Here is a 15295-nt window from a genome sequence, read left to right as displayed (position 1 = left end):
AAGAGAACGGGATAGGGTAGGTATGATATGGGGGAAACATGGCTGGGGGAGGTGAGGGGGAGGGGGTATGTTTTGGTATCTGATAAACCCCAGAAGAGGAAGTTGAAGGATGCATTTGTTTCCTACTGCTACTCCATAGTTGAATCAAAGGAAATGTGGACACGATGGTGTCATTACCACAAATCAAGAAATGAAGCGCAAGTCCCTGATAGGAGTGTTCCATTGGTTGAAAATTTACTTTAGTTTGATTTTTAAGAGTTGCATTTGATCGTAACTCTTTCTGTAACAGCCCCCAGGAGAGTGTTCAGTAATAACAGGACTAGTCAGATGTTTTATCCGACAAAAGTCTGTTTTGTCAGTCATTTACCATAGGTAAATTCAGACACTTGTGCTTCTCAGCCTGTCAAATTCATGTTAGTCACCAGACGACTAATGTTCATGAAATTCTTTCCTGGTGCTAATTGTGATTTCATGCTGGAGAAGAGGACTGTTTCCATTCAACATGGGTATTGGAGACGATCTCATCACTTCCAACCACTTGATGTATTTTAAGTCTGTGACTGTATTTGCTTTCATTTTTATTTTTTCTGTTTCCTTTATCTCTCAGTGTCTTATACCAGCAACAGAACCAGCCTATGGATGCGCTGCAGGCCTACATCTGTGCCGTGCAGCTAGACAAGTCCCACACAGCAGCGTGGACCGACCTTGGCATCCTTTACGAGGCCTGCAATCAACCTAGGTAACCAATTTCAGTGGGCAATAACCCACTTTGCTTGCGTTTTTGGATGAATGAATTTCTGACTGCTGTTGCCTCATTGACTTTTGTACAGGGGTTGCAATTATATTCAAGTTTCATACGTGTATTTCTTTTCCCGTTGGAATGAATGATATCAACAAATTTAGTATCAGAGTTTTATATTAGATGAAAGGCTGTCATCTTTTCTTTCTGCAAAATAAGAAATAAGACATGATCATCAAAGCATTGCAAGTTATATTTCAATGATCATGGAAAGGTATGAATATATGCATCATCACATTCAATTATTAATCAGTATTCATGTATGACTGATCTCAATATGCGACTAATCTTCTCCTTTTACAGTGTTGTTAAATAATATTGTACAAATAATTCCTAGGGGCACTATATTTTATTCATAATATGACATTGTAGACATACATATAAATCAATGAAACAATACAATTACATTGTCTGGCCCGCTCCTCTGCCTTTTCAGGGATGCGCTGACGTGTTACATCAACGCATCAAAGAGCTCCAAGGTGGCGGTGGCATCAGCGCTCTCCAAGCGGATTAAACTCCTGCAGGCTCAGGTCAATACCATGCATCATCCCAATATGCAAAACAAGTAAGTAACGCCATCTATTGTAGTGCTGCTTATATCTTTTCTCTCTTTTTCATATTCTCTCTTTCTTGCTCCATTGCTCTTTGTCATTTTCTTTTTTCTCTCTTATTTTCTTTCTCTTTCTTTTTCAATTTTTTTTCTTTGTATCTTTCTCTTTTTCTTTCTATTTTTCATTTTGTATCTCTATTTTTCATTTTGTATCTCTTTTTCTTTCTCTGTCTTTGTATCTTTCCCTTTCTCTTCTTTCTCTTTCATTTCAATTTCTCTTCCTCTTCTCTTTCTTTTTCTTTGTCTCTCTCTCTTTGTTGCTCTCTTTCTATTTCCCTTCCACTCTCTCTCTGTCTGTCTGTCACTTGTCCACCTTCATCTGTCTCATTGTCTCACTTTATTCCCCCCCCCCTCTTTCATGGGGAGTAAGTTCATATTGTGTCTATAGATGTGTTTGTAAACATTTCATTTACAACTTCCCCCATCTACCCATGATAAATATGTCTCAATCAGCTCTGTTTGTGGAGTAAGTTTATCTGCGTCTATAGATGCGTTTGTAAATATATCATTTACAACTACCCCCCCCCCCCATCTACCCATGATAAATGTGTCTCAATCATCGCTGTTTGGGGAGTAAGTTTATCTGCGTCTATAGATGCGTTTGTAAATATATCATTTACAACTACCCCCCCCCCCCATCTACCCATAATAAATATGTCTCAATCATCGCTGTTTGGGGAGTAAGTTTATCTGCATCTATAGATGCGTTTGTAAATATATCATTTACAACTACCCCCCCCCCCCCCCCATCTACCCATGATAAATATGTCTCAATCATCGCTGTTTGGGGAGTAAGTTTATCTGCATCTATAGATGCGTTTGTAAATATATCATTTACAACTACCCCCCCCCCCCCCCATCTACCCATGATAAATATGTCTCAATCATCTCTGTTTGGGGAGTAAGTTTATCTGCGTCTAAAGATGCGTTTGTAAATATATCATTTACAACTACTCCCCCCCATCTACCCATGATAAATATGTCTCAATCATCTCTGTTTGGGGAGTAAGTTTATCTGCGTCTATAGATGCGTTTGTAAATATATCATTTACAACTACCCCCCCCCCCCCATCTACCCATGATAAATATGTCTCAATCATTGCTGTTTGGGGAGTAAGTTTATCTGCGTCTATAGATGCGTTTGTAAATATATCATTTACAACTTTCTCCCCCATCTACCCATGATAAATATGTCTCACTCATCTCTCTGTTTTTTTCCAGGAGTAAGACACTGCCCAGTATTGAGGAGGCATGGAGTCTTCCTATTCCTGCTGAGCTTACCTCTAGACAAGGCAACCTTGCAATTCAGCAGGTAAGGCTCCAACAAGTACACTATCTAGAGGCACAAAGGCATTAACTAATTCAATTCATTTACATGGTTTTCAAACCATTGCAGTGAGCAATGGTTTAGAGAGAAAGTCTCTTAAATTTAAATCAGGGGCCCGTTTCATAAAGGATTTGCAACTGTCGTAACTTTGCCATAATGGCAACTACCATGGTAACAGGGCTCAGCAGCAAATCATAATCAAGGTTACCATGGTAGTTGCCACAATGGCAAAGTTACAACAGTTGCAAGTCCCTTATGAAACGGGCCCCAGATTTATTGCTAACTCAGTTATCTAAGGTATAATCAGTATTTAGCATTATACGATGGTTGTAATTTCAAAGGCCACCCAACAGGGTTGGTGTAAGGTGTCACTCTAATCTGTGATTTCTGCAGGAAGATGAGGATAATGCTTACTGTTTCTGAAGTTATACAAATCACTTGCAGAATGATTGCATCATGACTGTTCTGTCAATTGTTTGCTTACTAGACATGGTGTGAATTCTCTTTACTAGTTCTACATAGACAATGCATTTTATATGTATTTTTTTATGAATAGTACTCTGAGACTATTACCTTGACTGCATTCTGTGTATGTACTTTTAAATTCTTTAAGCATTGGATGTGCATATAAGAAGAAAGTAAGAATGTTTTCTTGATATTTTTTGGTGCAGGCCCGTCTGCTGCACCCAGCCGGAGGCACCAAGATGATGCCCCCTCCCCCTTACCCGGGCCATGTTGCTAACAGCCAGTTTGGTGCCACTGCTGGTGCCACTGGCCAACCCAACAGCACCCCATCCTCCCAAGCTCAGGTCAATGCCCAGCCAGGCAACCCAGCCAAGCGCAGGAAAAACTCAAACAGCAAGAAAAAACCTCGGGTATGTAGTCTTTTTCTTTGTGCTATTGATGCATGTGGAAAGTTGTTTCTTCCTGGATCATTCCTCAATGCTACTCTGATCTGATCAACCTCAATTTTTTTTTAGTGTATTGTCAGTTTCTAAAGTATGAATGAATATCAGAAAGTTTGGGCTGATATAATGTATGTTCTGAAATTATGTTTCGGCTTAGCACCGACTGGTGGTCAGTCACAGAATTCCCTTTTTTTTTGTTCATTGAGATGAATATCAAATACATTCACATATTGAGGATACTACTCGCTTTGACATTACTTTGAATTTACAATTGGTAGGTATATGTGGAATAATATGAACCTTCTTCCCCTTGCATTTCTGGTCGATATACAACAGTCTTCCACCTCTGTTGCTGAACTGCTGCAACAGCAGCAACTGCAGCAGCAGCAGAGAGAGCAGCAACAGCAACAGCAGCAACAAGCAGGCGGCCTGGCAACCCCTCAGCAACCGCAGCCACTGCAGTCAACAGGTCAAGGAACCCTTCCTGGCCTGCCCAACAGCGCAGGGAGCACACCTGAGCCAATCGCTGTCGGTGGCAGCAGTGGGATGCATCAGCCAACGTCAAATCAGCAGCAGCAGCAGCAGGTCTCGACACCTTCCTTCTACCTGACGGCGCAACAGGTCCAGCTGATGCATCAGTTGCAGCAGAACCAGGGAAGCCTCACTCCGGAGCAGCAGGTTGTCCTGCAGCAGTTCCAACATAACTTCTGGATGATGCAGCAACACCAGCAGCAGGTATGAATACTCAAGTTGATGTCCTGCAATAAGCATATGTGCTGTATTGATAGTCTTGATTTATAAACCTTTTCAAACAATTGAATTTTAGTAAAGCCATATGATGGTCAATGGATCTTTCTTAGAATGCCCAAATATTCAAAAGCCTTCCTTCTGTCTCACTTTTGTCTGTTGGTAGAGTATTGTAGTATGAATGTTTTAGAGAAAGTAGAGTCAAATTAAACTTTTTGGTAAAATGGCTCTCAGTTAGATACAAACCAACCAAGATGATACTGTCTTGTTCCCTTCCTAGATGCTGAAGATTCAACAGCTTCAGAGGCAGCAGCTACCGCTCTCCCAGTCTCCCTCGTTGCCCCACCAGGGTACCCCCGCTAGTACACCCTCTTCAACAATGCTGCAGGGGCTGACACCAGGGGATCCCCACAACACATCAGCCCAATCCATTAGTAGCCTTATCAGCCAAACTGTAAGTCTAAATTGCATCCAGATATTCCCTAAGATGCAGCTGATGAGATTTTGTTGATAATTATTTGTGACATAGGCTCCAGTGATCATTAGCCCAAAGGAAAATCAGCACATTAAAGAAAATATGAAACCTTACCCTTATCCCCAGAATACTTTGAAGCTAAAACTTCATCACGATTGCAATCCTCACCCATGGTCTTCTAAGAAATTAAGCTAAGAGCAATAGGAGCAGGAGCAAATGTCAGGTCGATTTTGATAATGGAAAATCCAATGGTTGATGACTATACCATTGTACACACACATGTCTTAAATTATACTTCAGCTTTTGTCAAGAGTAATAATTGTTTCTTAAATTTTTTCAATTGCAGAGTATCAACACCTTGCCGGGTTCAGTGAATTCCATGGGTAACGGAATCCCTAACATGACTACGCAGCCTGGGAACGCCTCCAGCACGGTTGCCAGTCTTTTGCAGCAGCATCAGCAACAACAGCAGCAACAAGGTGGAAGTCAGGGCCTCAATGCGCTTGCCCAGCCCCACCAGGACGTCAATGTTTTGCAGTCCGTCTCGCCCGACTTCTTCCAACTGCAGAAGTCCCAACCTCAGGAGATGACGCAGGGATTGTTCAATAATCAGCTCCTCAACAGCCCCATGCATTCAGGGGTATCACAGGCGTCTATACCAGGGGGAGTACCCTCCCCTCTGCATACTCCAAAGGGTTTACTTTCTCCTGTGTCATCCAATGCAATGAGCCCTCGTCACATGGGTAGTACCCCAACCTCGCTGGATTTTCCTGCTCCCAATGTGGTTGCCCCACAGAACCTTGATATGAGTCATAAACTGAAAGAATTCAAATCTAGAACTGGTGCTTCGGAACTCAGACCGAACCTCATGTCGCCGCAGGAAATTGCGGACAACATGCTTGCCCAGCTCTCGCAGGGGGATCCCGCCAGCAAACCTGCGACCTCTTCCGCGTACGGGTCATCCCCGACACACCGGACTGCTCATTCTTCTTTACCGAGTCATACTCCAAACAGGACAAACCTAGATATGCCTTGTGTTGTGGGTGGTGCGGCTAGCGCGCTGTCGACGAATGCGGACGGTGCGAAAGACACTGTGTTTAAGACGCCACTTCCCGTTTCCACGCCCAACCAGTTTCAATCACCATTCCAGTCGGCTCTTGCTGAGAAGCAAGTGGCAACGGGGACGACGAATAGCACGTCCTTGATGGATGGACTTCAGAGTTCATCAAAGTTGTCCAGTGATCTCCAAGCAACACAGGGTAACAGGCAACAAGCCAATGATACGGAGGCTATGCAACAGAACCATGTCTCGGACAATGCTTCTTCAAGGAACTTTGATCAGGTAGGTAGTGCTGTGATCAATTTCTTCTTTCAGTGCTATGTTTTCTGAGGGTATTTGTTCAGTTAAGATCGATTTATTGTTGGATGACAAATGTGAATGAATTTATTCAATCAAGAAATGATTATGACAGCAAGATAGGAACAGTAGGTTGAGCGTTAGGATTGTGCATTTTTTCAATTACTGTATTTGCTGGTGTAAATGCTGCAGTATTTGCCGTTGAGAGGCAGCATTTTTTAAAAGAGAAATCTTACAAAGTTGGGGTATGGCCATGCTGCTTACAAATATGGTGAGATATTACAACAACAGGTTAACCTTTTCTGTTAAAAAAAACATTTTGCCACCCTCTTGACAACCTAGTGTTTGCCATTGACAGGTTCTGAGTGTGAATACCTCTCTCAACTCTTCCACGGTGAAGTCCCTGACGTCCGCCCCTTCCCCCTCCTCCCTCTCCATTTACGTCAACTCAGCCAAGATCCTGGAAGAATGCCGCAAGCTGAAGGGACGCAACGGCCTTGCTAACAGCAGTATCTGGATGGAGAAGATGCCTCCACCGGCCCCACCCCAAGTGCCCTATCCGCCCCTCCCCAAGGATCAACTGAACCCGCCGACACCAAGTGTTTATGTGAGTAAAAGTCAGTTTTATAGTTTATATTTTCATTTGGTTCTCTATTCTTAAAAAAAAAATTATCTTTACTGATCATTAAATAATCAATTTTTCTGTTTTTGTGGTCTGAAGAATTAATATTTATTTCCGTCAAAAAATGATCTAACCACTAGATACTTTACGCAGTCATAAGAATCTTTGTAAAGCTTATATTTTTTCTTGAGTAACCATATGCAGAGCTGTCAAACAGTATGATTTTTAGGGGTTTTGCATGCAGTACTTTGAAAAAATCCCCAAAATGTAACTCTCCAAGGGGTAATTAATGCTTCTTAGCACAAACGACTTTCAAATGAGGCAAATTCATTGTATTGCAAGCGGAACAATGATTGGCTTCTATCACCTAGTCCTACCTACGATTTCAGCAGATACAAATTACTGGAAATCAATAATTTGTACCATCTTATCTTTCTGCAGGTCCAAAACAAGACCGAGGCCTACTCACAAGCCCTGGCAGACTACTGCATGTCGGCAGATCAACCCATCACGGTCATCCGGGGACTGGCCGCCGCACTCAAGCTGGACTTGGGACTCTTCTCTACCAAGACTCTGGTGGAGACGCACGGCGACCATCCTGTAGAGGTCAGGTCACAGGTACGTCTCAGTGCGATAGTATAAAATAATACACATCATTTTAGGCATTCGTGTATAACATAACACATCACTGAGGGCATTAGTAAGAATTATATGCAAGAGGTACCTTTGGAAAAGTTCTAACATGCCCAAGGCATAGCTGATTACATTTACACTGTAATATAAGAAGTTTGCAATGATTGTAATGTCCAAGCAAAATGATGTGTATTATATATTGTATGAAATACTGATGTGGAACCTTGTTCGTTAATAAACCGTCCTCTTCCTAAAACCATGACTTGTCAATAGCACTAGTTATTATTATCATTAGTACCAATCAGATTTCTCTGTTAGCTGTAACAAAAGACTGGTCATGTGATGGATTTCAGCCAATTACTTGATTAAGATCCAAATCATCAATTCTGATAATGAATGATGGCAAGATTCCAGCAGATTCAAGAAAATATTGGAGAATGCCAACCTTACAACTCAGTAATGCCAACTCAATCCTAACCTTGGTTTTGAGTCGACTCTTTCTTAACGGCCAGGTGGTATTTGTGTAGAGATGATGAACGACATGATTTGTTGACTAATAATGATGATAATAAGGATTTATTTACTCACGGTAGTCACTTCAGTTAGAAAACTGCTCTTCCAGCAGGCCCTGCATATGTCAACTTTTCCTTGTCAAATCTAAATGTTGAGTGGCCTAGTCATTGGGCATAAGGTCCCCTTTTAACTAGTCCTTTGCATTGAACCCACAACCTCCCGTACATGAGGCAAGCACTCTACCACTGAGCCTCCATGCCCGGTGTACACTATCGTCTCGATTGCTATATCACAATCTGCTATCTTTCTTACTTATTACAGAGGCAGCAGCCGCCCGATGAGAATTGGGACGCGCTTGGTCTGAAGAGGGTCTGGCGCTGCGAGAGCAGTAGATCCTTCACCACCATCTCCAAGTATGCCCAATACCAGGCTTCATCCTTCCAGGAATCTCTCAGGGTGAGTCATCTATCTTATTGATTAATATGATAATAAGGGTCTTGTCTTACAAAGACTTGTGATTGATTCGATCAACCACAATTATGGAAAGCCAGCAATGTCAACATATAAAATGTATGTATGTATGTTCAAAATATTTTCTAGATATGCTGTGTATTCTTACATTCTTGAAAATATGGTGAGCTTCTCTTTGTTTACAAAGGACATTGCGCAGATTTCCTGTAGAGTAAAATATGACATTGATGGATTTCTATACAGTTGAGGTAGATCGGACCAATCGTAATTCTTCGTAAGACGTGGCCCTGGTTTATATTGTGCTTCATTCATTGGAACCAGCGTAGGAAGCACATAAGGTCAATGGGCGATTTTCCCTTCATCATTAGCTCAAATCGCCCCTAAAATCCCTCAAATAACATGCTTTGGGGCGCGACTTTCAAAGTCGCACCAAGACCAAGCTTAACAATATTCAACAATTTAAAAAAAAATGACCATCTGATTACAAGACGAGTGTTAGATTCACTACATCATAACACTTCCACAAAAGATATTGGTCCAATTGCTTCAAAGCATTACTTGTGATCAATATTTTACTTGAGATCACCATCCATGTTTCAATATCCAGGTACATCAAGCTTTAATTCCTTAACATTTCTTTTGCAGGAAGAGGCAGAGAAAAACCAGAAGTACAATTCAGATAGTGACTCGTCAAGTACGTCAAAAAAGTAAGTGACAGTTGTCCATCACAATCATATGTTTATTTATAAATGTTTTATAGTAGTAGAGTTGAGATGCAGATTCATACTTATTGGTGATGGTGGTTGTCATTGTTTTGCCTGACTGCTAAAAATGCATAAACATCAGTCAGCAATCAACCAGAGGACTGACAGCTTGATGTCTTATCCAAGGGGCCTGGTTATGAGGATAACTGCCTTACACAAAGGGCACTAGTCCAGCAAACATTTCTATTATTTACCAGAAAATAATTTACTTGATGCGAATTTCTGAATGTGATTTGAATATTTAAATGATATGAAGATAAACTCCTATTTTTATGAAACACAAAAGATTTTTTTTTTCTGATGAAGTACGTATTTAAAGAAAAAAAGACGGCTTACCATTGCATTATGTCTGATTTTTTTTTATCTCTGCATTTTTTTTCATTCAACCTACAGAAAAAAGAAGCATTCTGGAGGGAGAGAATTCAAGATGTTGAAGTTTGGAACCAACGTCGATCTGTCTGATGAGAGGAAGTAAGTCTTTGTCCTTTTTTCCATGTATCCCAGGTCCTGTAATATAAAGAGATACAATCAAACATACAATTGATTGTATCTATAATAAGCTATATGCAAACAATTACTATTAATCATAAATATTGGTGCTTTCTTTTTATGTTCTGAATTGCCCATGTTATAAATGAGTGGGGAAATAAATCAAATCTAAACAAACTGAAATATAGTTAAAGCTACTCTGTGGATCTGTCTAGAGACCACAAGCTTGGTTTCCCTTTAATAGTATACTCTATGAAAACATCAGGGCCCCATCTTACAAAAAGTTATGATTGATCCAATCAACCTCAACTCTATGGAATCCATCAGTGTCATAATTTTTTCCTCAGGAAATTTGCACAATGTCCTTTGTGAACAAAGAGAAGCACACTGAATATTCATGAAAACAATGAATGTATGAATATACATCATAGCTAGAAAATATTTTGAACATCCATAATAGATGTTGATGTTGCTGGCTTTGCATAGCTGTGGTTGATTAGATCAATCACAACTCTTTGTAATATGGAGTCATGTTCATAAAGATTATTTTGCTTGCCTCCGTTTAGGTGGTTTTTATTCACAGACTGTATTTTCATTCAATATTCATTATTTGCTCTTTGCGTAGATGGAAGAAACAGCTTCAGGAGTTGACGAAGCTCCCGTCCTTCACGAGGGTGGTATCAGCAGGTAACATGCTAAGTCATATAGACTTTACCATCCTAGGCATGAACACTGTACAACTCTACATGAAAGTACCAGGGAGTAGAACACCAGGTAAGGAAAAAAAATCCTGAAATGTTGGCATTAGTAAAACCTGCCATTTTTTTTTCTATTTTTTAAATTCAAATTTGACCTGCAAAAAATATGTTTATCAATTTTGCCAACTTTAAAAAAGATTTTAAAAAAAAATTAAAAAAAGGATGAATGGCGCAGTAAAACATTGCCCATATTGTGAACAGACGATGATCATGACGACGACAATGATAACTACAATGATGGTAGTGGTGTTGGAGATGATGATGTTGATGATATAGACGACAGGATAATGAAGACATTAATGACTTTCATGACAACAATCTGTCATCGTGTGATGATGCTGGGTAAAGTAAATAGACAAGAATGATATGACTAATACACTTTTATTACATATTAATGTCTCCCAGGTCACCAAGAGAATAATAACTTCTGTTCTGTGAATGTAAACATCGGACCAGGAGACTGTGAATGGTTCGCTACACCTGCCTCATACTGGGGTTCTATCTACAACCTTTGTGAAAGGTAAATACTATTTATACATTTCTAAGTTTTATTCATGTTCAAATTTCATATAACTTTTGCTCTTAACTTATGTTTTATTTATTCATTTACTTTTTTTTTTTGGGGGGGGGGAATTCGAGAGGGGGAAAGCAGGCTGTATCAAATGTTAACAATTGCACTTGCTGATAAGCATGTAGCCCTCTAAAGTTTACAGCATGATAACCCTGCCATTAACAGAGCTTCTGTGATATGCTCTATGTTTCGAAGAATAAATTCCTACCTTCTTTGATTCAGCTATACAAAAATTGTGATAGTGGTTAAATATAATCATTATCTTTAATCAGAAGATCTTGGGTTCAAATTCTACTCCAGACGTCAATTTCCTTCAGTTAGAAATACCGTATTTTCCGGTGTATTAACCGCACCTTTTTCCGTCGGGGAAAACCTCGAAAATGGGGGGTGCGGTTTATACACGAACACAGAGAAATCCGACCTCAGAAACTTGATTGACTTGACGAAAATTTAGCATATATAATGAATGTGTGACATGTTTGAAACGTGGACTTGTAAAAAGAATGAAATAAAACTCACTTTACATCATCTCTGTCTTTCTCTTTTCATAATTTAATGATTTTTGTCGTGGCGTTCTCGGGACGGCCAATCCATGTTCGGTGAGCGCTCCTCGGTAGCGCCTGCCAGTGCCTGCTGGCATGGCTGGCCGACGCTGGGCGCGCCGCAGCCTAGCGACAGGGAAACTGAAGGCGGAGCGTCGCGCAGTACCGTAGACGTAGTTAAGATTTTACCCTCTTCTGATTGACCGATCTGCTAGTGTAATTGACAGCTAATGTCATACCTCTAATACTGAACAGTAGGGCACTAAATTTTAAAGCTGCCTACTATCGCTTTTCCAAACCAAAAATAAGAAAAATCCCAGAAAGAAACAGAAATCTTGCTCGAGGCCTTTCTAATGTGCAGCTAACTAAACTTGAAGACTGTACGTGTTGAAGCGCCATCTACCGGTATTAATTGCTTTTGCAGCAATGGAGAACGTCGCCAATTAAGTCAAGGAAGCAATGATTTTAGGCCTTATCTGCAGTTGATAAGATTTATATTTTCTTCGTGCATTTATGAAAATATAATTTTACATTGAATTTGAGTGATTTTTTAATTTGAAGTAAAATATTGATTTCATATGAACAACGTCGACTCGAATTGGATATAGAAATAATTGAGAACAATTATATGGGCGGGCCCTTTTCAGGGCCACCAATTCTCCAAGAAAGAATAATCTTAATACCCCATATGAAATAAATATTCAATGTTCCCTTAATATGATATACGATATCATTACAAAATAATAATATACGATATCATTAACAAAACTATATCAAGAAGACAACAAAACAATTTTAAAACAAATTGTATTTCATCCACATCCACATCACATCATTTTTCTCATTTAAAAAAAAAACTTAATATCAATGCAAGATGAAATGCCCGATCGTCCCTTCCCATCCCCCCCCTGGCTGCGGCGACTCACGAGCAACGCGCATGCGCTCCCTCCATGTATGCTCAGAAAAAAAAAGTTAAAAGCAGACGTGACTGCTCGTCTCGCTCGGCCAACAGTCCGTTCTCAAATTATTTGGTCATGTGATGGTGTTGAGTTGCTTAAGTAAACACAATCCCAATTCGTCGTCAACAGGTAATAAGTCTGTTTTATGAGTATTTATGCAAAATTCATACGTCAGGACGAATCACTTTGGACGTACCAGAGGCAGAGCTCGGGGCAGCCGGCAGCTGCCCGTAGACTCAGCACCACGTACCGGTACGGTACAGGCATTATCGCTGTGTATTGCATGAGCGAGATTATTGCGTCAAAATTGTCGAAGTGAAAACACTTTGCATCGAACAAATAATATCTTTTCGTATATTTTATTGCTTCAGTATCACGGAGAATGCATGAAGATATTCCTTCAAATGTATAGAATATTACACAGATTTCACTATTTCTGGTTTCCTCAATTTTTTTTTTTTTTTTTCCAAGAGTCAAAAATTGGGGGTGCGGTTTATACACGGCCGCGGTTTATATACCGGAAAATACGGTATATCAATATTGTGCTTCACTCAATCCAGATGAGGTAAATTGGGGCCTATATAAAGAATAATTATTATCATCATTATCATCATTTATAACTGATTGATTCCATTATGGGGCTATGAGGAATAATTGCCTACTGTGATAACTTCAGCCTGATAAAAACTGGTATGAGTACGGATGTTGTTACAGAGCTGATATTGGAAATGACCATACTTTGATAGATTTAACCCTATAAACACGTTCAAGTGGAACAAAATCACCTATGACTGTTTGGAATTTCTTTACAGGGCTAACATCAATTTCTTGAAAGGGTCATGGTGGCCCGTCCTTGAGGACCTGTACGAAGAGGACATCCCTGTCTATCGGTTCATCCAGCGACCCGGTGACCTTGTATGGGTCAACTCGGGGACCGTCCATTGGGTCCAGGCAGTGGTAAGTCATTGCTTTTCTTGGAGGTTAGGGGGCATGCAATATTAAGCTTAGCAATTGACATTTGGGCTGATTTTTACAATTGATCATACATAGTAATCAATTGAATCAATCGTAGAAGTCAGCTCCATGATCAATTGCTAAGCTTTATGCAACATGCAACCCTGGATGATTGTAGCCAGTGTATGTATGTCAAGCTGTTATACCATCTGAAATATGACTATTGCATATACAGTAGGCTTTTCATGTTCATTTCATTTTAATTGTAAATTTATACTTTCATATAGTGCATACATATTCTTTCCTTATTAACAAAATGCTAGAAGTTATACATTCTAAGAAATTATCAACTCATAGCTGCCTTTCAACATAGAGGACAGGATAGGCCTACAAATTAGTTAGTTTTCTTTTTTGAAAAAATTGGACATCATCATTCGCTTTTCCATTTTTTTTTTTTTTTATCAGGGATGGTGCAATAACATCGCATGGAATGTCGGCCCGCTCATGACGCACCAGTACCGGATGGCGGTGGAGCGCTACGAGTGGAACAAGCTCCAGCAGTACAAATCCATCGTCCCCATGATCCATCTGACGTGGAACATCGCCCGTAACATCCGCATCTCCGAACCGCGATACTTTGAGATGGTCAAGTACTGCCTGCTGCGGTCACTCAAGTATATACAGATGACCAAGGAGTATTTGAAGGACATGGGTATAGAGGTCCACTGGCACGGCAGAGCAAAGAACGAGGCTGCACACTACTGCACCAATTGCGAGGTAATGATATTGTGATGATGATGATGGTGGTAATTGTGATGATGGTGATAGTGATGATGATGGTGATGACAATGGCGGTGGTGGTGGTGATGATGATGATGGTGATGGTGGTGGTGGTGGTGGTGGTGGTGGTGGTGGTGGTGATGATGATGATGATGATGATGATGATGATGATGATGATGATGATGATGATGATGATGATGATGATGATGATGATGATGATGATGATGATGATGATGATGATGATGATGATGATGATGATGATGATGATGATGATGATGATGATGATGATGATGATGATGATGATGATGATGATGATGATGATGATGATGATGATGATGATGATGATGATGATGATGATGATGATGATGATGATGATGATGATGATGATGATGATGATGATGATGATGATGATGATGATGATGATGATGATGATGATGATGATGATGATGATGATGATGATGATGATGATGATGATGGCGGCGGTGGCGGTGGTGGTTGTGATGATGATGATGATGATGACGACGACGACGGCGGCGGCGACGACGACGACGGTGATGATGATGATGGTGCTGGTGGTGATAATGATGATGAAATACAATATCATCAATCTCTTTTTCTCTCTTCATTACTAGGTGGAGGTGTTTGATATTCTGTTCACGACAGAGAAAGATAAGAAATATGAGGTCCACTGCCAAGACTGCGCCCGCAAGGCAAGTCCGTCACTAGAGGGCTTCGTCATTTTGGAGCAGTACAAGCAGAGCGAGCTCATGGAAATCTATGACAATCTCCAACTCCATGACAAAGAGGTATGGGGAAATTTTTTTCATCAGTTTTGGGGAAAATTAGTGCTTTATATGAAGCAGGCAGAGGACCAGTAAGGTCATTCTTTAAAAAAAATGTCAGTTCTTGAAAATAGTGTCTCATTCTTTCGTGCCGCATAAATGACACAGCAAGACAAGACAACTGCATTCTATAACCCTGCATGGTGGTCAAATGACTACCAAACCTGAATATCA

At 40.3% G+C, this 15295-nt stretch overlaps 1 protein-coding gene across 2 annotated transcripts in view; it reads left to right on the top strand.

The window, feature by feature from the left end:
- LOC129278744 (lysine-specific demethylase 6A-like) overlaps window positions 1-15295 on the top strand; it is a 39183-nt gene that overhangs the window by 17155 nt on the left and 6733 nt on the right. For both annotated transcript variants that reach the window (XM_064111140.1, XM_064111141.1), the window contains exons 6-22: window positions 608-739; window positions 1236-1364; window positions 2631-2721; window positions 3408-3611; window positions 3981-4379; window positions 4672-4845; window positions 5213-6208; window positions 6582-6830; window positions 7287-7463; window positions 8313-8447; window positions 9108-9169; window positions 9620-9697; window positions 10341-10489; window positions 10879-10993; window positions 13358-13502; window positions 13965-14276; window positions 14912-15085. In XM_064111140.1, coding sequence (XP_063967210.1) covers window positions 608-739; window positions 1236-1364; window positions 2631-2721; window positions 3408-3611; window positions 3981-4379; window positions 4672-4845; window positions 5213-6208; window positions 6582-6830; window positions 7287-7463; window positions 8313-8447; window positions 9108-9169; window positions 9620-9697; window positions 10341-10489; window positions 10879-10993; window positions 13358-13502; window positions 13965-14276; window positions 14912-15085 — 3721 coding nt within the window. The remainder of the gene's footprint in view (window positions 1-607; window positions 740-1235; window positions 1365-2630; window positions 2722-3407; window positions 3612-3980; window positions 4380-4671; window positions 4846-5212; window positions 6209-6581; window positions 6831-7286; window positions 7464-8312; window positions 8448-9107; window positions 9170-9619; window positions 9698-10340; window positions 10490-10878; window positions 10994-13357; window positions 13503-13964; window positions 14277-14911; window positions 15086-15295) is intronic.

This window comes from Lytechinus pictus, chromosome 16 (assembly GCF_037042905.1).
Source record: "Lytechinus pictus isolate F3 Inbred chromosome 16, Lp3.0, whole genome shotgun sequence".
Lineage (NCBI taxonomy): Eukaryota > Metazoa > Echinodermata > Echinoidea > Temnopleuroida > Toxopneustidae > Lytechinus > Lytechinus pictus.
The sequence above is the reverse complement of the archived record's forward strand: the minus strand, read 5'-3'. Positions and strand labels throughout refer to the sequence as shown.